The 26,907-nt window shown below is 43.1% G+C and overlaps 1 protein-coding gene across 1 annotated transcript; it reads right to left on the reverse strand.

Moving 5' to 3' along the window:
* Positions 1-55: 55 nt before the first annotated feature.
* Positions 56-26,826, reverse strand: slc15a2 (solute carrier family 15 member 2). The gene is made up of 22 exons (XM_050049447.1): positions 26,526-26,826; positions 24,496-24,583; positions 22,473-22,614; positions 22,113-22,205; positions 20,363-20,462; positions 19,941-20,031; positions 19,769-19,846; positions 17,693-17,775; positions 17,458-17,541; positions 17,271-17,360; positions 15,466-15,510; positions 15,099-15,134; positions 10,925-11,013; positions 10,375-10,456; positions 8,056-8,181; positions 7,041-7,199; positions 5,353-5,399; positions 5,125-5,232; positions 3,377-3,473; positions 3,131-3,274; positions 2,930-3,034; positions 56-2,156 (listed from the first exon to the last, which is right to left on the reverse strand). The coding sequence occupies exons 1-22, from the start codon at positions 26,532-26,534 to the stop codon at positions 1,941-1,943; spliced, it is 2,112 nt and encodes a 703-aa protein (XP_049905404.1). The 5' UTR covers positions 26,535-26,826; the 3' UTR covers positions 56-1,940.
* Between the last annotated feature and the right edge of the window lie 81 nt (positions 26,827-26,907).

Genomic DNA, 26,907 nt, shown 5'->3' on the forward strand with positions numbered 1-26,907 from the left:
TGAGGTGTCACACCATACGTGAAAATATAGTTTCAGTCACTGCAGTGGAGAAAACTGATATCAATGCACATTTTAATCTTTAAAATTTCAAACAGCACAAAAACAAGTTTCAGCATCAGCTGTCTATTTACAGAACTTTATAGGGAGCAGCTTCATCAACACTTTCCCACAGTAAACAAAAACACCAAGTATTTTATGGCTTTAAAGGACCGAGCTGTTGGTTCTGCATGTTTCAACTACACATCACATTCACAGGACTTAAAGCTGTGGTAGGCAGGTTTACTCTGCTGTCAGTGGACAAACACCCCATAATAAGCTTTCAGCATATCATAACTGAAGTGGTCTGAGAGGAAACTAGACTCCTGCTCCTCCTCTTGGCTCTGGGTTTAGGCTTTAGAAAATCTGTGACAGGAGACTTTGACCAATCACAGGTCGTTTCAGAGAGAGGACGCTCCTGTAGACACTTTTACTGTTAGTAAACAGTATGATGTTTTTTGGTGGGCGGAGCTTAGCTGGAGGCAAAACAGTTATAGTATAGTCATAGTTCTGTTGGCCTGTTTAAGACAATGGATGAAGATGACTGGTGTCTCTCTGAATAGCCAGAGCGCACTCTGACACAAACTGGAGCGTTGATAAATTGGGAGCGCTGTCTGAATGTAGCGTTGGGTTATCCAGAGCAGCGCACTCTCAGAGTGGCAGAGCGCACTCTGGACACTCTGTCTGTGGAGACGGAGCAGCAGAGCGCCGAGCGGAGTGAATGTGTGATTAACTTAACCGTTGGTTCATTCATGTAGAAATATAACGCTCCGTTTCTTCCACCAACAGGGCTCTCATTTTAGTGTAGAGCGTCAGACTGAATTTACCAACGCACCATGTCAGGTCACTCACTCTCCGGGACCGCCAGTGTTACTTGAATAAGTAAACACTGACCAACGGGACCAGACTGGCCGACCCGTATGCTCTCACTCAGTGGATGGATGATGTCACAGGAAGCCAATCTTACAAAGGAGGACCACACTTGTTTGTTTTGCTATGGAAGCTAACGTTAGCTAATGTGCTAAAAAGTTAGCGTTCCAGAGAAATCCAATATTCCTCTTAATCCCTCCCCAGTTTCTGATGAGGTGGACATGATAACCCTTAATACACATAACCTTATTCATCCCTACAACAGGAAATACTTTTTCCCTAACCTGATATGAAGTGTGCGCTGCACATGTGAGCATTTTTGATGATGGCCTCCGTCCAGTCCTTTGGTCTTATCACATTTAACCATAGTTGTCTTTGTTTTTGTTGACGGGCAGTGGCGGCTGGTTTTGAGCCATGACTCCTTCTATTCTGGCTCCCAATAACACAACAAGACAAACACATTTTAAGACCTGAGGAAAAATGATTCTCCACAGACGTTAGAAAGTTCCAGCAGCTTCTTCACGTTAATGTTTTCTACTACACTTCAAACGAGCAGCCTCCAACATGCAGAACCAGCAGCAGCTTTGGTCCTTTTAGTGTCACTGTTATACACACACAATGTAAACTGAAGCGTTTGTCCAACATGATTTTTCTTTAGTGTCATAGAAAATAAAACATCGACATGGAGTTAATACACAACAAATATTTACAGCTATAATGTCTGACATTCATTTGTAGTAACACTTGATCACGGTGCGGGAATCACAGAACTTATTATGAATTCAGATTCAATCAGAAAATAAAACACTTCGTGGTTAAACATTTTAAACGACTGGAGTGTTAAAGTTTCACTAATATATTAATTAATGTGACAAATGTCTGACGATCATGTCTTAGTGCTTCACCATCACAGAGACCTTCCTTAAGTAAAGACGGTACCTTCACATCACCTCTCCAGTCCTCACACACCTATCATGTTCTCCTGAAGTGAAATCAGCTGCAGCAGAGACGATGGAGGACGTGATGTGGCCCCGTCACAGTCTGGTGCTCTGCCCTGTCTTCATCATAGGGACGTCATTGGGTTTTTTCTTCACCTTGTAGTCATCGCGGTCGTCATCCTCCCTCCCTGAGTCCTCCAGGTAAACCTTGTCCAGCTGATCGGGGTCCACGTAGGTGTAGAAGTAGGACATGATGGAGAAGATGATGCAGACGCCCAGCAGCAGGCCGGCAAACAGCAGGAACTCTTTCCACTGTGGAAACAAACACGGGTTACTTATGGACGAATGAAAAATGACTCATGCTTATTAATAAACAGATAATACAGAAAAAAATCAGTTTGTAAATAAAAAAAAGTATAAATAACTACAGGAATACATAAATAAATGTATATTTAATACAAAAATAAATACTGTAATAAAAAATACAGGAATAAATAAATAGGAAAATAAATAAATATAAAAATAAAATAATAAAAAGCGAAAGACAGAAATAAATCCATGTTGAAATAAACACATAAGTACATGAATAAATTAAATATATGTATAAATAAGGAAATAAAAAATAAATACAGTAATAAATGTATAAATAAATCAGGTAATAAATAAATGAATAAAAATAAACAGCTAAATATACAAAAATATGATAAATACAGGAGTAAATAAAAAGGGAAATAAATAATGTATAAAATACAATAAATAAATAAACATAAAGAAATACAGAAATAAATAAAAGTATAAATATATACAGGAGTAGATTTATAAAAGAATAAATAAATGCTAAAATAAATACAGAAATAAAATAATGAATGAATAAATAAATGTTGAAAAAAATACTTTAAAAATAAATTAATGTGTAAAGGAATACATAAAAGATTATAATTAAACAGGAAATAAATAAATTTATTTCTCCATTCTGTATTTCTGTGTGTGTTAATGAGGTGGGAGGTTCTAACCTCTGCATCTATTTCTTTAATTGATTAATTAATTGATTTAACTGATTGTAAAATCTTCCTATGACATCATACCTGCTCCAGTCCTGCACCCTCGGCCACGATCAACACGATCACGTTCCCAAATGCGACAGTGAGCAGCCAGCCGGCCTGCAGGACCGACTTCATGTTGGCCGGAGCCTGCAGGGAACAGAGAGGGTTAGTGTGTGGTGACAGAGTGTCAGAGGGCAGTGACGGAGTGTGTGTGTGTGTGTGTGTGTGTGTGTGACGACCAACCTGTGAGTAGGAGAACTCCAGGCCTGTGATGGAGAACATGACCTCTCCGATGGTGATGAGGGCGTACTGAGGGATCTGCCAGGCGATGTGCACGTTGTTGGCTTTTACATCCTCCATCTTGTGAGCACTGATTTTACCTGCTGCCTGTCAAACACACACACACACACACACACACACACAGGGTTCAGTCATGATGTGGGCGACCGGTGGGATCAGTGTATGAATACGTCCAGCGAGCATCCTGACCTCTGTGAGTACGACCGTGTAGGCGGCTCCAAAGTCCAGCAGGCCCAGGTCCAGACCAGGACATTCCCGTGAGGGTAAGCTGCAGCTGGCTGTGTATCTACACATGAAGGACGAGGTCAGAGGTCAGACAAGGACAAAAACACAGTCAGATATGACGACCTCTGTTCCAGTCTCAGCTCCCCACGATCAGTTTTGGGGCATCGAAGCTTCAGTGAGAAGAAGATTTATCCAACAGCAGTGTTTCTGACGAGAAGGTTTAAACTCGAGGAGCAGTCCGCCCTTTAACTGCTTTATTAAGTTGTTTTTCTCGTCACTGAAAAAATGAGCTCCAGCAGGACGGAGAGAAAAATAAGTGTTGACTTGGTTTGTCTGGTGCTTTCATTCATTAACTTACCTTTACTATTTTCATTTATTTAAATATATATAAACCTTCCCCGGTCTATTTTATTCTGTTTATTTATTTATTTTTCCTCTTCAAGTGTTGACTATTTTTTTGCTCTGTATTTTTGAAAAAGGAACGTCCTCTACGAGACGTTGTATGTTCCTGCATGTTCGACAAATGTTCCATAATAATAGTGCCCCAAGCATCCAAAAATACCTTCAAAGACTGCCCATAAATAAATTAAAAAAATTAACAACAAAAAAAAGAATTAAATCAAAAACAAAATAAAACAAAATTCAATAAAATTCAATAGATACTATTATTATTATTATTATTATTATTATTATTATTATTATTATTATTATTATTATCATTGTTATTTCTAAAAAATGTACAACTGCTAAACAACATCAACAATGGAGCAGAAATATGTTTATAAACTGTCGGCTATACTTTAATAAATGTTTCCTCTATTAAATTAAATTAAATTAAGTAGCCATTGGACGTGTTTAATTTGTTTACAATGGTGTTTCATCTTCAGGGAAACATACTTTTTTTTTTTTTTTGAGGAAGCAGCTTTTATTTATTTAAATAAAATAAGTGAGTTTGGTTTTGACAGATTTGCAGCTCAAACTTTATTTAATCCAAAAAGGAAAATTGTGTTTATTTTTTTTTTTATTGTTAAGATAAAAGTTTATTGACTTATTCCTTTGTCTTCTGTAGTTTGTTTTTAATAAAGAAACAAAAAAAAAAAAGAAATTGTGGTGCATGTTTATGTAAGAATATAGATCTTTTTTAAATCACATATATTTGATTTATTAACACTTGGTGACCCTGTTCATGTTAGAAAAAAAGCAAAAAAGTTTGATAAAATATTAATGACAAATAAAAAAAGGTCAAGTGTGGTATAAACATTTTTTTTTTAGTTTAGGCCGTATCTCGCAGCCAAACTACAGGTGAGAGGAAAAATAAGTTTTCATGAGTTTGGGGTGAACTGTCCCTTTAAGATATTTCTCAGTCTTAAAACTATATTTTGATAAATGTTTGCTCTTGTTTCAGTGAGAGACTCTGAGGGGAAAGGGGAGACGAGGACATGAGTTGGACTTGAGAAACCAGTTTTCAGCTGATGCATCTTAAATAATCTGAAAATGATCCACGCTGTCAGAATTCAGGCTGCAGAGACATGAGCCAGAGAAAAAGGGAGCAGCGATGAAAACTAGCCATCAGCCGGGGCGGGGGGACACGACTCTGGACTCTACTGAGAAAACTTTTCTAGTTTACTTCAGTTTCAACTTTGAAAGATAAAGAAGCTTCTAGAAGTTGAAAAGCGTCTACACAGGAAGTGGCGCCCTGCAGTCATACTTACACTCCTCGCTCCACGGTCTTGTTGGGAGACATGCTGTAACCAGAGGGCAGCTCGAAGTCCACGCCTCCAACAGTCAGGTTAATGGCCTCCGGCTGTGTGTTGAGGAACCTGTTCAATCACAAGACGTCAACAAATTTTAAGTTGACTGACACTTTTACAGCAGCGAGGGACAAACAGTTCACACTTCAACAGCATTTGCACCAAAGATGAGTCGTGAACATATTTTACCTGAGGAGAGGATTCCCGTCTTTATTTTTGGTGATGCAGTCGTCCACCTGAGTGATCAGAGAATGAAAACAACATACATGATGAATTTCTATCCACGCATCACTGTTAATATTTTGTCTTTACAGTCTTGTTTATTTTAGAGATCAGCCGTCACCATCAGAGAACATTATTTCCTGAAGGCCCTTAAAACCAGTTGACTCACTCCAGCCTGGTCGACTGATAAAAATGTTGGCGCCGTTCGTTTCTGCAAACCATGGACACGTTACATTTGTATGTTTCATACATATCGTATCAACGTTTCTAAAGTGACGTAGTATAAGAGCTGACTGTCATGTGGAGGCAGAGGGGATGTTGTTTCACCTGGACGAGACGCCTGCCGAACTGCAGACTGCCGTTAAAGACCAACAAACAACAGTATGTTTTTTACCAAGTCATCGTTGAGTTTTTAGACACCAAACATGGCGTTTATTTGATGAGTCATCGCCGTGTTTCCTGCTGGAATAGAGCCACCAGAGGCATTTTTTAATGTACCAAGACATCGCTGTGTTTCCAGGCAACATTGTACCACTGAAGCATGTATTTTAAGCCACAACATGATCATGATGAAGTGTTTTTGTGCCGAAACATCACCACATGTTAACCACAGTGTTGTTGAAGCGAACACAAACATGAAATTTTATCTGCTACATCCATCCATCCATCCATTTTCATCCTCTTATCCGGGGCCAGGTCTCAGAGGCAGCAGGCTGAGTACGTCCCTCTCCTCAGCAACACATTCCAGCTCCTCCTGGAGGACCCCGAGGTGTTCCCAGACCAGATGAGATCTATAATCCCTCCAGTGTGTTCTGGGTCTGCCCCGGGGCCTCCTACCAGCTGGACCAGGAGGATCCTGATCAGATGTTGAACCACCTCAACATGAAGGAGCAGCGGCTCTACTCCGAGCTCCCTCCAGATGTCTGACTCCTCCCCCTATCTCTAAGGCTGAGCCCAGACACCCTACAGAGGAAACTCATTTCAGACGCTTGTATCTGTGACCTCATTCTTTCAGTCACTACCCAGAGCTCATGACCATAGGTGAGGGTTGGGACGCAGATGGACCAGGAAATCAAAAGCCGCATCAAACCACTGATCCATCTCACGCTCCATTCTGCCCTCACTGGTCAACAAGACTCTGAGATACCTGAACTCCTCCTCTTGAGGCAGTAACTCTCTCCCAACCCAGAGGGAACAATCCTCCGTTCTCCAGCAGACAAACATGACCTCAGATTTGGAGGTGCTGACTCTCATCCTGACTGCTTCACACTCAAAGCGCCCCAGGTCATGCTGGAGGTCACGGTGTGATGAAGCCACTGCATAATAACATACAAATGTAAAATATCTTGCTTTGCAGAATCGTACATCGCCAACATTTATTCTGGTTGCTGGGTCGCTCATTCAGCTTCTGACTCCAAGTGATGTGGTCCAACATGAGCACACAGTTATCTGACAAGGTTATAATAAAGTTCAGTTTCCCCAGGACTCATTTGTACTTTAACTCACTGGTTTTAAGTCGGTGGGATCAGTTACTTCTGTGCTCCACTCAGGATGTAACTCAAACCTAAACTCTGACCGCTGCTTATTCAGTCATTATTTTTTCAAAGCTGGAAAAAAACAACAACCCTGCAGATATGAAAACATGTGTCACTCACTCGTTCACACTGGATCCCAGTAGCGTCAGGGTATAAGATGAGACTGTAGGCTTTCCTTTGGACGAACGTGAAGTTACACTCTGACGTTTTTCCTTCCAAGGTGACTTCAATCTTCAGGTCCTCGCCGGACGCTGGAAACATCTCATATTTGGGAGGGTCCTGTCACAGAGACACAGAGACACCACAGGGTTGATGTCAAGTGGTGAAATTATTGCAAAATGATTTATTAGGTGGGGCTTATTGCTTAGCCTCCATGTTTCATGCTTGTCTAAACGAAAGGTGTGCTGACTGACGTCTAATGTGTGTAATGAGTGTGAGGAAGTGGCTCATTCAACCCCATGTCAAAAGATCAGACCTATCACTTTAACTTTTTTATACAGTTATAGTTATGTTTAGAAAACTAAACCATAACCCTTGTGTTGCATATTCTTTGAATAAAGTCGCACAATCAGCTGAAAAACTGTCCCAGTCTCTGGATGTTGGTGTGGAGCAGCTGCTGGCTCGGTGTGGTGGTGAACACATGTTCAGCGTCATCGAAATACAAACACAAACTGTTCAGACGAACAAAACAAGTTTGAAACGTCTCCACGACTCCGCCAAAGACAAACACATCCTGCATGTTCAGTTTGTGTACCTGATGATTTCTGAACGCTGACAGTTTCACATCATCCTCTTGATCTTGTTTCTGTCAGTTCATCTCTGTTTATTCTCTTCATACTTTATATCATAAATCTGCTTTAAATGTTTTGTAACTTCTCTGTGATATCTGCTGCTGCTGATGACACACTCCTGAAAAACAACAGTTTCATCTGACTGAGGCATTTCCTGGTTAGATAACATTATTGAGTGAAGCAGTGATAAACCCTGCACGGGTCAGCACACTCACAGCTCTGGGAATCTCTGGTCCACAATCCTGACTCGGGTTTGAAATGCTAAAAGCAAGTGTGTGTGCAACAAAACCTGTTGACTTGAACTTCAGTTTAACGAGTTGTTTTCCCTCCTACAATCCGTTTACCTGAAGCTCTGGGATCGGCTCTGGGAACACGTCGCTGCCGGGGATCTTCAGACTCACATTACCTGGCGCCACGTTAAAGACCTGCAGGAGACACTTCCCCGCAGGTGCAGGATCCACCACGGATTCCTGGCAGAGAATCAAACAGAAACACCACAGTGACTGCGTGCACAAAATATTCTGTTCATTAGCCTTATTCTGAAGAACGAAGCTGTTTGCATGGCTAATAAAAAAGAATATTCCACTAATATTCCAGTTTACATGCAGCTGTGCAGACTCAGATTAACACGCCCCAACATGGCGTTTATCACGTCAAAATATGGAAACGTGCCACAGACATTTTGCTCTTGAACAGGACAGCTTCAGAGACAGAGGGGACGACATGCAGCAAAAGGTCATGGGTTGGAATCGAACCCGTAGCCAGACAGCAGGTGGAGTTCAGTAGACAGAAAATAGTTCCTACGTGAAACTGCTCACAACAAGGTCTGTGGATTATCTTGAGCAACCAGGTCATGATTTCTGTAAAGAGACATTGATGTTGAGTTTTGAGCTTCACAAGCTGAGTGTCATCTAGTTGTGTTATACTGGAGAGAAGTCAGACATCTCTATGGCCCATATCTCCAACACTCTGCAGCTCACACCTAAACTATATCAAATTCAAAATGGCTGACTTCCTGTCGGGTTTACACTGTGGCTCCAAGAGACTTTTTTGTACGTCTTAGTGTGTTACGTATGCATATAACATTTTGTTTCCCTATGTGAAAGTTAAAGGTGGGGGCTTTTACTTTGAAAATTGTTCGGGGGCACTGCTGAGCCAGTTTGCCACGCCGCTTAACTTCACTGTCACATATCTATTGGTGCGTTCGTTTTGTACTCTGAGGTCGGAAATTCCCAGTTCCCAGTCGGAAGTTTAAACTCGAACACACCCTGAGATCGGATTTCCAACCCGCATCAACCCCGACTTACAAATTCAAGATGGCTGCCGGTCACATACACAGTGAGTAAACACTCTGATAAGGTGACGTCATTCCCACTTTCGACTTCCAACTTTCCAATTAAAGTCCATAAAAGTGCGCAGTGCCCAGAGAGGCAGTCAGAGCTACAGGCTACAATGAGGCTAAAAACAGAGTTCAAATGAGGTTTTTCCAAACAACTTTTTATGTCGGGGCTTCAGGACACTTGGATCACTACGGACGAGCAGTATGGAGATATTTTGTGGTTTCAATTATGTGTTTTTGGACGTTTGAATCTGGGGCGCCGTCAGCCTCCATTAGGTGGAGTTGTGTTGCTACCTCCTCTCCCCTTGGATCTCTGCAAGTGATGTGAGGACTCTAAAACTTCACCTGAGCCTCCCTCGGCATATGGGTGAGTAGATAATGGCTGAATTTTCATTTTTGGGTGTACTGTCCCTTTAAGATACAGCTGCAAGCTGCCCACATGATTTCAAAGGTACCTCCTGAAGACGGCTCTAACTTCAGCTGCCATCAACAGCATGAGGACATCATACAAAAGTACACGTGGGGGTGACAGTACAGTGTGTATCCACCTAACCCAGGGTCGGCAACATGTTGCTCTGGAGCCTTTCTTCAGTGGCTCTCTGTGACTTTGACAAAAAAAAATCATATGGAAATAAAAACAGCTATTTTTAGCATTTTAAATTTCATTTATCTTTGTTGTTGGCCTCAAGAAAATATGCACCAAATAAATAAAAAAGTTTTCTCAAATAAAATGCGCTTCAAACGCCCACAGCCAGACGCCATTGTCTCCAAATGTTGCCAAACCTCGAGGGTGGTGGCTCCCGAGTGAGGCTGGCTTTGGAAGTTTCGGTGGAGGACAGAGAATATAATCGTGTGTGCACAGCTTCATTTGTTTTTACCACCAACACTGCAAAGTTAAAGTTCCAAATAATCATAAACAGCTCCTGCAGAGTGAAACATATTAATGAATGCTCATTTAAACCTACTCGTAATGCCGATTTGCTGATTTAGATCTGTGTTACCTGTGTGTGCTACGAGGCTAACATATGTTTTGTGGCTCCAGACTGATTTTGGTTTTATTATTTTTGTTCTTTTGACAGTAAAAGTTGCCGACCCCTGACCTAACCGTGAGGACAGCTCAGTGTTTCCAGGACAGGTGGTGAATGTTGTTCTTATCAAAAATGCATTGATGAATTCCTCAGGTTTCCCAGGCTGCAGAGAAACACACACTCTGTGTTTGCATGTGTTCTGGCTGTGTTTAACCCCGTGTGTGTGTGTGTGTGTGTGTTAAGGTGAGTAAACCTTTCTGTCTCTCTCTTTATGTAAGAAGAGGCGAGATACGTACCACAACGTTCACCTCCACCAGTGTGGCCGCTCCAAAGGCCAGCGCGGCAAAAATCATCCCTGCGGCCATTTTCCTCAGAGGCCTGACGGACAGACAGACGACACTGTTATTCAGCTGTCACTCAGAGTCAAACTTTATCACTTTATAAATCACAGATTTCCACATCAGCATCCTCACTGATCTCCTGCATGATAACAGCCTCGTCACTGTTCTGACGTTACGTCCTTCACAAGCTGAGAGCTTCTCTAAGAACATTCAGTGATTATAAACAGCTGTGTGTTGTTTGCTGATATCATGTTTGCACCTCTGGAAGTAGAGGTATTAAACACATTAAACACTCACTCATCAGTTTTATCATTCATGATGTACAGTAAGCTGGTGTACGTGTGCACAGACATGTCCTCCTCTCGTTAACAGTCTGTTATCCTGAGGTGTGTGCGTGGGATAAAAACATGAGGTAACACGGCTCATTTTCCAGGTTAAGAGGCTTCTCAAAGGCTCATTTCTGCCATAAAGACGAGTGTGTCCCAAACAACAGGCCTGTACTCACGTGATATTGATCCTGCAAAGGGCGACGAGCGGATATATGATGAGGTCAAAGATGGGCACCAAGACGAGAATCAGCAGAGCATTCAACATCTAAACAACAGCAGGGGGAAAGCAGGCCGTTAAATGACGCCATAAAAGCTCATAAAATCATAAAGGTTACAGAAACATGTGAATAAAAGACTTATTTTGTTTCGATATCGACAGTAAAGAGACGGCAGGATGGCAGTGATTAACAGCTGTAAAAGGTTTTCATAAGAAGAGCATACACGCCACGTCAGGCGTCTGTGACACGTCCTGATGTGACACGTCCTGATGTGACACACTGATGTTTGTTTCACACTAAATATCTGATTCCATCTGTAGGTTTGTTAGATTTACAGTGCTATAAGTGTGTGAGGGCGTTCACGTCATTTAAAAACAGCTCACATCGACCAAAGTGCTGTACAACAGGAAGAAGTCCCCAAAAACACACACGAGAGGCAACACAACTGTCAGGAACACAGCTCAGACATTCAGAGACACAACACACACACACACACACACACACACACACAGGCAGACGTCACAGAAAGCTTCGTCAGGACGACTCAGACGCTGGACTTGAACGAGTCAGTGGAGGGGGCAGATCTGATCTCAGTCTGGGGGCAGACACAGCAAAGGCAGGATCACCCCTGAGCCTGAATCTGGAGCATGGGACAGCGAGGAGCCCCAGGACAGAGAGTTACAGTCGTCCAAACAGGAGGAAATGAGAGCGTGTGACTGTCTGCAGGTCTTTGAGGGAGAGTAATGGCTTCATTTTGGTGTGCAGTTGGAAAAATCTGGTTTCAACTACTGCATTTATTTGCTCGTCAAACTTAAAGGCGGAGTCAAATATCATGCCAGGATTTTTCATACGGGGTTTAACATGGTTGGAGAGGCTGCCAGGTCGGGCCGCCTCCTAATGGTCAACCAAACATTAGTAAACCAGACAGATCGTTAGTCTGCATGATTTCTTTGGCTGCTGAGTCACAGGAAACAAAAGCGTGACACTCCATCAGCAGCTGCGCCTCGTCAAAACTAATCCAAACATACATGACTGGACCATGTGGGAATTTAATTTGAAAGGACAGACACAGGAAGTGTCCACGCTCAGCAGTCAGACAGGAGTCAGGCGAAAATGACGCCTTCTGATCTGCCGTCATTCAGCTGATGGATGTTCTTTATGTTCTCAACTTGTGGTTATGTTTGAGAGGGAGACACAGCTGTGTGTCGTCAGCACAGCAGCAGAAGAAGATGTTATATTTTTTAATAACAAAATCGAGTGAACAGTTTAGTTTCAGTGTCCCCAGTTTTTAGGGAAATCAAACATGATAAAGATTCTAACCATGAAGCAATCAGAAGCATTTAATGGCCAAAAACTGTCATTTCTCAGATTCAGATTCAGAATTCAGATTCAGAATACTTTATTAATCCCCGGGGGGAAATTGTTTGTTTCTACTCCTGCGACTCTGTGTCCTCATATGAGGATGTTATATTTTGGGTTTGCAGCACGTTATACTTCATTCTGATGAACTCAGACCTGCTGTCCTCATTTCTGGACACTTTTATGCGTCATCTGTGGGTGGCAGGAGCACAACACACTAATGTAAAAACTGAACAGCAGCCATTTCTGCCAAATCGGTCAGCAGCCAGTGGCAACACAAAAACAGAGGTCCAAAACCTGATCAGATTTTTGCAAAAGTAACGAGCTAAAATCCTGTTAATTACACAGAATTTGTTTGAGGACATTGGGACCCAATTATCGTCTCGTTTGAGGACACTGGGACTTTGTTACTGTGTTACTGTAGCACTTCACATCTAAAGGTGCGGACACACCAAACCGACATCAAAGAACTAGCGGCAACGAAAGCCAACTGTTGCGTCGTCTGCGTCGCCTCACGTCGCCCTGTGTCAGTTGCATTTGAACACACTACACGGACTACATCCAACGGCCAAGTAGCACGTACGTTCTGCGCCTGCGTGAGAGAGAGCGGAGTGAGAGAGTGGTACATCCTGTCAGCCGAGGGGTTTCCTATCTGTGCAGCCGAGCACCGCAGCACCTCCACGGACTATTACATCCAGATAGGGATGTCCCGATCCGACATTCGGAGTGTCGCCAAGCAGTCCATTCCAGTGATCCGCTCCAGCTCTTACTATCAATCCACCAGGCCAGCATGCAGACGGCAGACACACACACGGAGGGTAGGAAGAGTAGCGGTCAACTTAATTAACTGACTATTTGTTTTCTGCTCTGGTTTTTTGGGAGTGATATTTTTATTTGGTTTACACTCTTACTGTTTAAGTAAAGAGCACTGATGGCATTGTTTTGGGCACAATTAGTGAAATTGGAGCCAGGATGGACTACAAAAACACTGCTAAAATAACTGAAAAGGAAAGGCTGCATTGTTTGTTAAATGTCAACAATGTCTTGTGGTGTTAATCTCTTTTTTATTTATCAGGGGGCCAAAGCACAAGTGTGTGGAGTCTTGTTGCTATTTTAATTTCAGTGTTAGACATTTTAAAGATTTCTTGTGTTGATTTATTTTCTATTTATTAAGGGGCCAAAGCAGCCAAAGCAAACCAGCTATATTTTTTATTTAATGTTAATGTTCAAATTTAAAGTTTGTTTATTTAACAATAAACAGGTCAGTTTCTCATACCAACTGTTGTGGATCATTCTAACTAACCCGATTATGTAGTTGTTCTTGTTAGAGTAATATTGCTTGATCAAACCTTTTCTAACATGACTGACAACAAAATAAGTGAATATGTATAATGCGCGCTTGGATCGGATCGGTATCGGCCAAAACCAAGGCTGTAATATCGGTATCGGATCGGAAGTGAAAAAAGTGGATCGGGACATCCCTACATCCAGACGGTCCCTGTGTTTCCTCCGCAGGCTCCACTTCACTCAGCTGCCCGATAAACCCGCTGCTTCTTCCCACTTTAACCTGAATAACAAACCAGGGCTCGGTGCTCCGGTTGGATCCAAACGGAGAGCCGGGGCTAGCTCAGAGACTAGCGGAGGCTAACTGGCTGTGCTTCCCTCCGATCATGCTGCGGCTAACGCTCCGCTAGCCGCTCCCAGCTAGCTCCGGTTTGTTATTCAGGTTAAAGTGTGAAGAAGCAGCGGGTCTGTGGGGCAGCTGAGTGAAGTGGAGCCTGAGGAGGAAGCACCGGTTAGCCCCGGTTTCACTACAGGCAGATTCACTCGCTACAGGGGCGAGGAAATAAAACCTGAACAGCCAATCAGAGTGATCTCTCTCACCGACAAGCTCCGCTGCTGATTCAACATGCTCAATCAGCCGAAAAGCCGCCGACGCCAAAGTGCCAACAGTGCGGGACACACCACAAAAACTAGGCCGAGAGACGCTCACCGACGGCCCGACTTTGGTCGACGGCCGATCGTCGGCTTGGTGTGTCAGGGCCTTAAAGGACAGGGACACTCCTTTGTGGACAGCAATGTTCACATCTTAGCCAGAGGAGACAGACAGCATGAATGAGGTCTATGTTAAACGACTGGAACGACCATCGTTAAACAGAGGCGGCGGCCTGCGACACCAATTATCACTCATCTACAATGCAGTCCTGAGACCCCCTCCCCCCCAGGACGACTTCACACCCATTCACACCTGGACCCATCTAACCTTAAAGACACACGACAGTCTGGTGGGTCAACGACTCACATGTGACCCCAGTGACTCTGTAAAGGTTCACAGCCACAGGCAACTACCCCCTGTGGACCCCTCTGACAGGCATGAGTCATGTGCTGGTTTGGCACAGCAGGGATTCCTATGTCCATGACAACAGGGCTACTTGCTGAAGGCGTGTCTTTAACTGATGACTGTCTTGAGTGATGATGTTTGAAAGCGGCAGCTGATCTAACTCAAATCCACTCCTAAATAGTTGGTCTGGGACGACACTGAATGTGGTGGACCCTCCAGGTGACCGTGGAGCTGAAGTGTGTGTGGAGAGGTAATATTGGACCTAATGGACTGTATACACAAAGGGACATAAACCTACTGACTGGATAGTTTAAAAACCCTGTCCTGTATTATTGTGTGACTCTAAAAGCACCAACAAAAATATAACTTTAATAAAAAAAGAAGAGCTTGTTGCATCACTGCTCAGTGAGCTGAGGACGACCTGCCACACACCTGCATCTGGTCCGGCTTAATATTGAAGGAATCTCCCTGGAAGAGAAGAAGAAGAAGATTTCATCTTTATCAGGAAAACCATTTAAACTTTAACTCCATAAATTTAACAGGATAATTAAGGTTAGCATCGCCCAATAAAATTCACATCCAACTGGACCAGTTTGTGTTTTATATAGATCATAAACTTCGTCATTTACTGGAGTAAAACGATGAGCTGCAGCAACACCCTGACAAAGGAAACATTTACAGGACTTATTGAGCAATCAGATGAATCTCAGACCCACCCACTGATATCAAAGAGCAATAAGAGATGTTATCAGCTGCTAACACATCGTTACACCTCCGTTATCTCATGAAGGAAACTTACAAAAGCCATGTTCATCCTCGTGGCCTGAAGCGTCCAGCGGGAGCCCTGCAGCAAAGACAAACACTGACTGTCACTGTCACTGTAAAGCATCAGCTTCACTGCTAGCTTAGCTTAGCTTAGCTTAGCTTAGCTTAGCATGATGACCCATCACCACAACAGACTTGATTTGTGTTTTTCCTAGAGAGAATAATGAGTAAAGATCTGACATGTCCTCCAGAGGAGACGTGTCAGAGTTAGTGTTAAACAGAGAGTAAGTTCAGGAGGGCCGGGGCTCAGGAATGTTGAACGTGGCTTTGAGGTTTTCCATAATCAGACGCTTGTGTTGAGTTCTGGTCAGAGGAGAAGATAACACATAGTTATGGGACTTTAAAAAGAGAGCAGTGACACAGGACCTTGACCTCATGCTGACTGAGGAGACTGGTAATGCACGAGCAATCAAAACGTGAATATGATACTTGACTTCAAGCTGAGAGTCTCATTCTGGTGTCACTGGGAAACAATCCCATAATAAACTTTTATCATACTGTAATCCAAGTGGTGTGAGGGAGAACTAGACTCCTGCTCCTCCTCTTGGCTCTGTTATTTAGAGGCTTTAGAAAATCTAGCCTGTGACGAAACACTTTGAGAGGGCGTTCCTATTGGCTGATCTGCAAATGCAGAAGAGTGTGCACGCTCCTTCAGATGGTGAAAACCTGATTCAATGGAGGAGAATGCTGCAGAGAAAGTTGCTGCTCCAGCATTGCCAACAACTGTCTCCACTGCAGAGCAACCCAACAAAGAGACGGACTGATCAAACAGAGTCTGAAAGAGAGTCTGACAATAAACTAAATAAAACACGTGTCAGTATCAGTGAAGAGTTTCAGACATGGAGACAACATGATGCTAACAGTTTAGCCTTCTGCTAACTGGAGCCAAAGACTCACAGCTGCAGCTTCAGGTTAGCGTTTATGTAGCTAACGTTAGTTAGATCCTCAAATCACAGCGTGTCCTCCACCTCTCTACTTGCAGCTACAGACCACCTCAGGAGGGAGGAGAGCAGGCAGCAGCTCCAGAGACTGACACCCAGTCAACGGCTGAAGCAGCCCAAACTGGGGGGATGAAGTGCAGCAAAGGGCCTCAGACTGAAATCAAACCCACGGCTGCTGCGGCACGAACATTGCCTTAGTACATGGGATGCCAACTCTAAGGACTGCGCTCCTGGACGCCCTGACCTACACCAGTTTTAGAGAACTACTGTCTTCTTCATTCAGTCTAATTAAAAGTGATGAGAACTTATTTCTATTTATCCAAGTTACAGACTGTTTCAGATGTGTGATGCTCACTATGAACATTACATAAAATAATTTACTTTATTTACCCACTTGTATGATTATATCATCATTCTGACGGCATTAGTTTTTGTTCTGATGAAAAGCCAATCGTCCAACGCTTCCAAATCTGCCTCCCCGCCCCCCTACAGCTCACTAATTAAAATGTTTTATCTCGTTTGTTTAATTTGTAGAAAAACTAAAGCGTAAAAGGGACGATTCACTCTTTCACAGTGGGGTCATGTGTCTGAACGTCTTGGCTGGAAACCGTAACTTCCTGGAGTCTCCACTGATCGCCTGAAAGACTTTTTGACATGAAAGTCTCCGTGGCGATCCGTCCAACGCTTGTTGACACATTTTCAAACCACAGTGGTGAACGGTCAGAGTGACATTCAGAGAGCCTCGTTTGGTTTTCTCAGACACTCAGCTTCAGTACACGGTGCATGAACTGTGGAAATGGACATATTAAAGAAAGGAACTCAAGGTGTCTTTACAAACCTGCTGATCAAACAGAGCCCAGAACATCGGCAGCGGGATGTAGAGCACCAAAACCCGCAGCACCATCTTAATCTCCTGGATCAGTCGCTTCTGTTGACACACAAACACACAGATCGTGTTACTGCACTGAAGCCAGTGGTGCTCTCTTTCTGAGAAATGCAGGAGTTAGCAGTAGGAGTGCAGTTACTGAGTACTTCTCCTCAGCCCAGTCCAGCCAGTGTTTCCTCGGAGAGTCATACTTCGATCTGTTCCAGCGGTTTTCGATGGCAAACTGCAAAAAGAAAATACCAGAATTGAAAATCAGACAGAAGCAGAAGCAATTTGCAAAATTTGTGTTGTTATTACAAAACACAATGTTCATGGACAGCAAACCAAAGTGAATGAATCCATTTGCACATTAATAAAACTGAGAGATGACTCACCCCGATGCATTTGCAGACCTCCAACAGGATGTTTCCCTGGGGAGGATTCCTCTTGTACATCCCGCTGCCAGCAATGAACACAACTGCACAAGATGGATGAAGAGTTAGGCCGGACCCGGAGGAGTGAACAAAACAGTTTATGTTGGAAACAGTTCAGCTGTTGTGCAAGCAAGCTCTCCACTTGCTTGGTAGCAGAAGTGCCAACATGATCTTATTGGCTCTGTATTTATTTCCTCACCGACATGAGGAGAAACAGCAGAATCTGTCAGAGTGCGTTACCATGTATGGATGTTTTGTCCTCTTTAATGGCTTCTGAAATAAAATCTAACGTGCTGTAAACAAGCCTCAGGCCTCGACCACTGAGGCTCGTACTCTGTGTCATTCTCACTGCGATCTGCGGCCCCTCCAGTAATAAACTCACAGCTTGTTTTCACAGTGAGTGGTCAGCGGAGCGTGAAGCCCACACGGATCAGAGAGGGGAGTCTGCGGCAGAGACAACTGACTGTCAGGACGAATGAGGAAGGGCCTTGATCTAGAGGAAGCCCAGCGCGTCACACGCTGGACTTCATACAAACAAACTGTCAGCATACAGATGCAAGTCTGTACTTCAATCTGATACAATCTGGACACTAATATTAACTAGAGTCACCGCCCTGTGGTTGTATGACTCCGCCCACCAGTCCACCCTGTGGTTGTATGACTCCGCCCACCAGTCCAGTGTCTCTGACAGTCTCCATCCATGTCAGTGAAAACATGGATGCTTCACACACAGAAGATCTATACAATCAGCACAGTTTCAAGATTAGAGTCACCAATTCAGTATCTGACCAAATGTCTCCCCTTCTGTTCCTGAGATATGACGTTAAAACATGATGATGTCACAGTCAACTGACCTTTGACCTTTTGACCTTCATTATTTTATCCTGTTAGACATTTGTGTCAAGTTTGGTCAGAATTAGTGACTGAATTCTTCAGTTGTGGACAGAAACATGTTTATGAGGTCACACTGACCTTTGAGCACCAAAATCTAATCAGTGTATCATCGACAGTAGACATGTGTGCCAAACTTGAGGAACTCCCTCAAGCTGTTCTTGAGATATCATGTTCACAAGAATGAGACAGACAAGGTCACAGTGACCTTTGACCACCAAATTCTTATCAGTTCATTCCTCAGTGGATATTTGTGCCAACTTTGAGGGACAGACGGATGCACAACCTGACGACATGATGCCTCCAGCTGAGGCTATCACTGATGCAGAGACATGAAAATGTGGCATTACGTTGCAGCCTGGTGCTTTTATTTGTTTCCTTGGAGCACAAAGTGCATTCATTTATTTTAATGTGTTTTAACCATCACCAATATTCAAACTGTCATGGCCGTCCGACTGCTGTTCAGATATGTCACTCAAAAATAAAGTTGAACCTTAATTTGGCGCCAAATCATCAGTTGGAGACGCCTCTGACATTCTTCTTTTTTCTTTTGTTTGTTAGTTTGTCAGTGTGTTGTTTACATCTGGGGATGTTTTTGGTCCCCAGCTGCAGCTGCAGAGTGAGCGCTCCTTGTTTTCACACTGTTCTCTGGTACATGCAGCTGCAGACCCAGAGCTGAGGTGAGTCTGAGTGAGACGGAGGCAGCTATCCTGACGAAGAGTGGCTTTGTCCGGTCAAACCCACGCTGACACAGGGAGAACATGTCTGAGCACCTGGAAGAAACCCACCCTATTGCTGTGAGGCAACAGTGCTAACCACCGCACCACCATGCCGCCCCCAAGTCTACTGGCCACTGGTGACGTGTTGCTAAAAACACCCATGTTTGGTGGCTAAAATGCCGCTGGAAATATAGTGATGACTCGCTTGTCGGTCTCAAACAGTTGTCTGCAGCTTGGCAGGTGTCTTTATGGTGCCACACTTTCCACCATGCCCTCCTCCTCCCGATGGCACAGTCAGCTCATAAACCACATCACCTAACATTACACTTTACATACACATCATTGATAACGATATGTATGAAACATACAATGCCAACATTTTCCTCTGCCGTCTGTCGGATGATGTAACGGGTGGACGGACACTCACCTAAAGCCACCATCATCAGAGCTGCAGGAACCCCGAAGGCCAGAGCGTAGCAGTCTCCACCGAAACACTGCACGTCACCTGCGGGAGTAAATCCAGCGTTAACGGCAGTGATGTCAGAGACACCTGGTCACCTGATTGGTTATATAACATGTTGAACATTAAGGCTGCTCACTTCTCAGTATGGGAGTGATCACGGTGGACAGAAGGCTGCCGGCGTTGATGGACATGTAGAAAATGGAGAAGAACTTCTGCCTCTCGGTGCCCTGCAGGAGATCAATGAAATAATCAGGACACGTTTTAAACACTATAATTATACTGTGAAAAGCTAAATGAAACGTAAACAGTCACATTTTAGAACGTAGAGTTTGTGTGATATGAAGTTAAAGAATGAGAACTGAAAACAAATCAAACTCTTCCATCACCAACAGACGACACTCTGACTTCCTGTTCACTCAGACTGCTTCCTGCTGGATAAATCTCATTCATACTGACTCGTCCCAGATGATGTAACTCACTGTGTCCATCAGGGACGCCACTGTACACACCGTACAACACACTGTGTCTTCAGACTGAACAAGAAGTGCGGTGACTTACATGTTCCTCATCAAACTGGTCTCCTCCAAACGCCGCCACGCAGGGTTTGATTCCTCCGGTGCCGAAAGCTATGAGTATCAGACCTACCATGGACAGAGAGCTGCAACACACACACACACACACACACACACACACACATGAACAGCTGATAACGACAGTGGACACACAGAACAGTTTGAGTTAACTGTCACACTGAACACACTAAAACGTACACATGCAAATAACCTGCTGATAATGAGGACACAGGACGTGTGAACCGCAGCACTCAAACTGTTACAGCTGTGTGTGTCATCTGTGCCGCTGTCACTTTCCCTCAGGTGTGCATCTGCCCAGGTGAGCTGTGTTACCTAACGAGGTGTATTGCACCTGGCCTGGGGAGGAAGTGTTAAAGAGCTTGTGTGGCAGCAGCAGAGGAGGAGAGGTGGTGTGAGGGGACCGCTGCCTCTCAGTCTGAGAGTTATTATCTTGTTTGCATGATTTATTAATGACTGATGGTTTAAAGGTGTCGTATGTGGTTAGTCTGGGTCAGCGGTGGAGTGCGGTGGGGCGTTACAGAAACTGATAGTCTGAAGTTGCCCAACAAAAAATGAAACCTTAAAAAGAGAGAGGCAACTCAAAGGCAGATCAAAACCTTGTGTCGGGTGCTCATGGTGAGTGGGGATCTACAGGAAGGCTCTCCAACAATATAAAGAACAAGGAAGTACATATTTAAAAGTCTTTACTGCAGAGTAGGGCTGCAACTAATGATTATTTTCACTGTCGACTGATCTGTCGATTATTTATTTGATTAGTCGACTAATCATTTTATTGAAAAATGTGTTAAAATGTTGAAAAACGTTGGTCTGTCTCTCCCAAACCCCAAAATGATGTCATCTAATGTCTTGTTTCGTACTCACGCCAAAGGGTTTGAGTTCACCGTCATGGGAGAGTGTGTAAAGCTGCCGATATCTGAACGTAAGAAGCTGCAATAAGAGTATTTGGGTACTTTTCTATGAAAAGACTCAAACCGATTAGTCGACTACTGAATTAGTCACCGATTATTTTGATAGTGGATAAGTCATTGATTAGTCGACTAATCGCTGCAGCTCTACTGTCGAGGCTAAATGATTAAACGAGCTGACACGTGTGGACCACTTCATGTCTTCATCAGGACTTTACAATGAAAATGAAGACATGAACACAACCGTTATCAGGGAGGGACACGGCTCTTCACTCACAGAAGAATTAATCCAGTGCTTCAACAGTTTGGATTAATTTGATTTATGTAAAATGAAGGTCTTTGGGTGTCGGACTGTTGGTTGGACAGAATACACAATCTGATGACGTCATGTTGGACTGTGGGAACTTGTGACAGACGTCTCTTACTGTCTAACTGATGATGTAATAACTTGTTCAAGAGAGAAAATAATCTGTGAAGACTTCCCTCTGTCTCCTCTCTCACGGCGCGCTCCCGTTCATCGTGCACTCAGTATAAAGTGTGTGACTACAGCCATGAATGAGGAGGACTCGTCTGAAGGCTGCGATCCATCCTATCTGATGTCACCCTCTCCACATACTGACTGACCCGATGAGCTCCTGCAGTGTCACATATTCATTGTTTGAACACAACAAAGCCACATTTTCTTCTGCTGACTGGGCTGAACTGGGCTGAACTGGGCCGGCACCACACACCTTAATGCACAGTAATAACAGGGACCTGTGTGTCCTCTGTCTGACAGCACTGGTCCTGAACCAGCTCCTGATCACTCACATGTGCATGGTGGTGTTCCCCACAGTGGGAATGGCTCCGACCGACTTCACCACATGGCCGATGACGTAGACGAAGGACAGGTAGATGATGGTCCTGTGGACAGTGGTGACCGACAGTCAGAGCACTTATCATTATACAACATCTGTGTGTGTGTGTGTGTGTGTGTGTGGTCGGAGTGATTCATGCCCACTAATAGGAGCTGTTACACAACTCAGACAAAGCTCTCAGGTTAAAGGGGATAAAACACACCAGTGATGATGAAACTACAGATCCATGATGACACATCTGACACCTAGTTGTTGGTGATTCTGAGTGAACTGACCCTTTAATGTTTTCAGGGACGAAGGACACGGGACTCACTTGAATTTTCCGAGCCAGGAGTCAGCGATGAGCGCTCCCAGGATGGGTGTGAAGTAGCAGAGGCTGCCGAAGGCGTGGTAGATAGCGGTGGAGAGGTCCTCGTCCCAGTGCAGGTAGTTGACGAAGTAAAGCGTGAGCAGCGCTGTGAACAAACACACAAGCATGAAGCTGTGACCCCGGTCAGAGGACATGTAGAGTCCAAACTTCACAACTGAGAACACGTGTACTAATAATAACGTTCATTTAGGTGTAAAAACACGACAAACTTCACGCTCCCATTCATCGTCTATGGAGCAGCTCCAGACTTTAGACTTGATGACGTCACAAGTTTGAGACTCACTTCTCTTTTTACAGACATTTTATTAATGTTTTTGGACATTTTAATAATATATTCTAAGACATTTTGTAAAAAAAAACAATTCAGATATTTTCAGAATATTTTATCGACATTTTTCTGACATTTAAATCAACATTTTTTTTCAGACATTTTATCAACTTTTTGGGGACATTTTATCGACGCTTCAGATATCTTATGACATTTTTTCCGATAATTTCATAATATTTTTCGGACACTATCAACATTTTTTCAGAAATGTCATTAACTTTTTTTTGGACATTTTACTAATATTTTTTTTACCGACATTTAAAAAAAAAAAAAAAAAATTGGACATTTCATGAGATTTCTTTCAGATAATTTCACGCTATTTTTTAGAAGTTTTTAAAACATTTTTGAGACATTTTATTAACATTTTTTTGGGGGATAATTTCAAAATATCTTGAGATTTTTTTTTAAAACTTTTTTTTTGACATTTTATTTACATTTTTTTCAGATATTTTCCTAATATTTTTGGAAGTTTTATCACCAATTTTTCAAATGTTGTTTTAACATTTTCTATGATATTTTATGAACATTTTGACATTTCATTAACATTTAACAGACATTTTAAAAATTTAGAAAAAAAAAAAAAATCCAGACATTTCATCAACATTTTTTCTGGTTTCTGGCTTCGAGGGAGAGAAGCTCATGTTCACAATTATTGACTGAACTCTTCTTGGCCATAGAAATAACATACAAGAGTTATTAAGATAGTTGATGTTCCCCTTTAAGAAGATAAACTTGTCTGTTGTTGTTACCAGCCTGGACGTGGCGTCACCACATGAGCAGATACATCAGAGTCACATGGTCATATTTACCGTTCACCTTGTTCGCCGTTTGACCAACATGAGTTGAAGTCAACATCATGACGTCAGCAACCAGAAAAACTGCCCCACAGTACTGTATAAATATCACTTTATTATCTGGTGCTAACACAGAAATTATCTGATGAAAAACTCTTCATTCAAAGTCAGCTTCAAAGCTTTTCCCTGAGCTTTCAACTGCAGCACATGATCTTCCTCAGCAGACAGTTGTTAACTAAAGACGTGTCTGAAAGCTTTGAGAAAAAGCTAGTTAGTAAAGAGTTTTTTCTTTTTCTGTCACACTCAGCTCAAATGATTGATTCATGCGTTCACGAGGTTTCTGACAACACGCCGCGGCAAATGATGTTTTCTGGCGGCTCGTGTGAACTCAGTCCTCAGAGTGAGACACTGAACGGTGAAAGCTGTTCACTCACAATGAACTGATGCAGTGATGAGGTGATTATTCAATTCATCAATATTTATTTAAGTTATTTATCAGCCAAAAATATTAATCTCCCTCTGGTTCCTGCTCCTCAAACCTCATCACACCTTCTCATCAAGTGAACTTCACTTCCTGTTCCTGGAAGTGTCGATTTAAACTGCTTGAAGAGGAAAGGGTGCAGTTTAATGGCTTGTGACTGAAGTCATGTGACAGACGGACATGTGAGTGTCAGTGAGGTCATGTGAGGGAAGGTGGAGACCCCAGTCTGAAGGCTCTCTGTAACTCTGACTCTATGAGCATCACTGCTCGTTCAGCTTTGTGTCAAACACTGTTCACACAGAATCCTGTTCTTCAGGTCGATCTGGGCGACCACATGTTTCCACCTGTGGAAAGTTTACGTACCTTTCATGCCATAGTAGGAGAAGCGTTCGCAGAACTCGTTCACCACGATGAAGCAGATGCTGACGGGGTAATTGGTCCCACATAGTTTCTGAAAGAGGACACAGTTTGTTCACTGACTGGGAGTCGACACTTTTTAAACCAGGTGCAGTAAGAAGCGTTAAACCCTCTGTCAGTTAATTCATAGTCCACTGACTAATCTCTTTGTCAAATATTAAAAAAAGGAGCAGGTGTAATCAATATTTCCTCCGTCTCTAACAGAGCTGATCGATATTTGACATGGAATAACAGGAATGTGGCTGATTCTGTTAAGAACTCGTGATTCACTGGAGTAAATCAATATGCGAAAATAGAAAAACTTACTGTCAGACTATTTCAACACTTTTAATATGATCATGCAGAAAATGTTGATAAATGTTTTTTAAAAAGTTAATAAATTATCAGAAGAAAATGTTAATAAAATGTCCAAAAAATGTTAATAAATTATCAGAATAAAATGTTAATAAAATTACCACAAAATGTTAACAAATTATCAGAATAAAATGTTAATAAAATGTCCAAAAAATGTTAATAAAAAGTCTGAAAAAAAGTTGATAAAGTGCCCAAAAAAATTAATAAAATGTCTAAAATTGTTTGATAAAATGTCCCAAAAAATCCAAAAATGTCCCCCTAAAATATATGGTTGACAAAATGTCCAAAAAAATGTTGCTAAAATGTCTGAGAGATTTTTCTCCATCAAAGTTAAAATGTCTGGGCCCCCAAAGTCATCTTGCCTCAAAATCTTAAGTTAATATATATTTTCTAGCACATAAAGTCATATGTGCCTTTATATAGCACATATCTACATACAGCAGTAATATAGTAGGAATCAAGGAAACTATAATCACTAGCAATGCTCGCCAACATTTTAAAGTGCAGGACTCTGGAGTGTGGGTCGCCTTCCATGTTGTTTCTACAGTAGCCCAGAACACACAAATCAAACACGGGCTCTAGAAAGAGAGACGTTCCTGTTTTCGCTCACTGCTGGACGCCTCTTAATCCTACAAACTGGACTTTTTGAAACAAACAGTGTGTTGGTTTATGATCATCGTCCTGCACATGATAAACTCATATCCAAATATATTTTTAAATTTCACAGTAAACTGACTTTGTCCTTCAGAGGAGTGTCTTTTAACTCCATTTCCACACCATGATGATCACTGAGTGATGTGAACATCAGCTCCAGGAGACAGTGGACTCTCAGGTTGTTTTATCGGCCAGTGTCCCTCTGACTCTGGATAACTCTCCGTTAACAGCTCTCAGGGACAGTTTCCTCAGGAGGACTTGGTTTCAGTGAAAACCAGTGACGGCAGAGTCTCAGCAGAGTCTCAGCAGAGTCAGGCAGCTGCATGTGGTCAGAATAATTTCAGCCAGCGTGCTGAGTTTGGGCCGATGCTGGGCCAGGTCAAAATCTGTGCTATTAAAACAAAGTGTGCTCAGACAGGCTAATAGTTTGTCTCTGTGGGTGGTTATAAGTCTCCTTGTGTTCTATGTTGGTGAAATGACCCTTTAAATGTTCAGCTGTGACGATGTGTCGCCACACAAGTCCTGAGTGCATGTGTGGCACCAGATCTCCAAACGGTCCCTGCAGCCTGAGCGCCTGTTGCATCATCTCACTACTAACTGAGCGCTCCTGCTGTCCTGGTCTGCAGAGACGGATCTGATCTGAGTCCTGGTCTGCAGAGACGGATCTGATCTGTGAGTCCTGGTCTGCAGAGACGGATCTGATCTGAGTCCTGGTCTGCAGAGACGGATCTGGTCTGTGAGTCTCAAACACTCGGCTGCAGATTCACTTACAGGACGAGAGGAAAGCGCATTTTCACTTCATTTACCAGACACCAGAAGCCGCTCCGCTCCGTCTGTCCTCTGTCCTCTGTCCTCGCCTCTGATCCACACACACTCCAGAAAACTTTTTTTTCTTTTACAGTGGGTTTAAATCATTTGTTAAAAACGTTTGAGCCCCTCAAACAGTCCGCTGCACACACACTTCTTACCTTACTCATGGTGCTTTATTTGCTGTGGAGACTTTGTGGATGTTTGCTGTCGCATCGGGAGCTGCTGACTGATTTCCAAGTCCGTCCCACTCCGTCTCTGCTCCGAGGACACGAGTGTAGAGGCTCGGTCATGAATCCTCTTAAAGCAGACTGAAGTTAATGTTCCACCAAACAACTCTCACTTGCTCTGCTCGGAGTGTCGGAGGCCCTGCACACCTCAGAGACACACACACATATCATACATGTGCGTAAAGCTGGTGACGGTGTGTGTGTGTGTGTGTGTATGTGTGTGTGGAGCGGGAGGTCCGTTAGCTGTGGTGAGGTACGATGGGGGGGGGGGGGGGGGGGGGGGGAATGAGGTTACAATAGGGCGTTGTTGGGC

Source organism: Epinephelus moara, chromosome 7, assembly GCF_006386435.1.
Source record: "Epinephelus moara isolate mb chromosome 7, YSFRI_EMoa_1.0, whole genome shotgun sequence".
Lineage (NCBI taxonomy): Eukaryota > Metazoa > Chordata > Actinopteri > Perciformes > Serranidae > Epinephelus > Epinephelus moara.

What these genes read in the sequence shown, in the direction of transcription:
- slc15a2 (XM_050049447.1), bottom strand. An exon ending in CTCCTACTATGGCATGAAAG is followed by an intron (nt 22,615 to 24,495) that starts GTACGTAAACTT and finishes GTTTGTTCACAG; the next exon opens with CGCTGCTCACGCTTTACTTC. An exon ending in GGGCTCTGTTTGATCAGCAG is followed by an intron (nt 15,511 to 17,270) that starts GTTTGTAAAGAC and finishes TCTTTGCTGCAG; the next exon opens with GGCTCCCGCTGGACGCTTCA.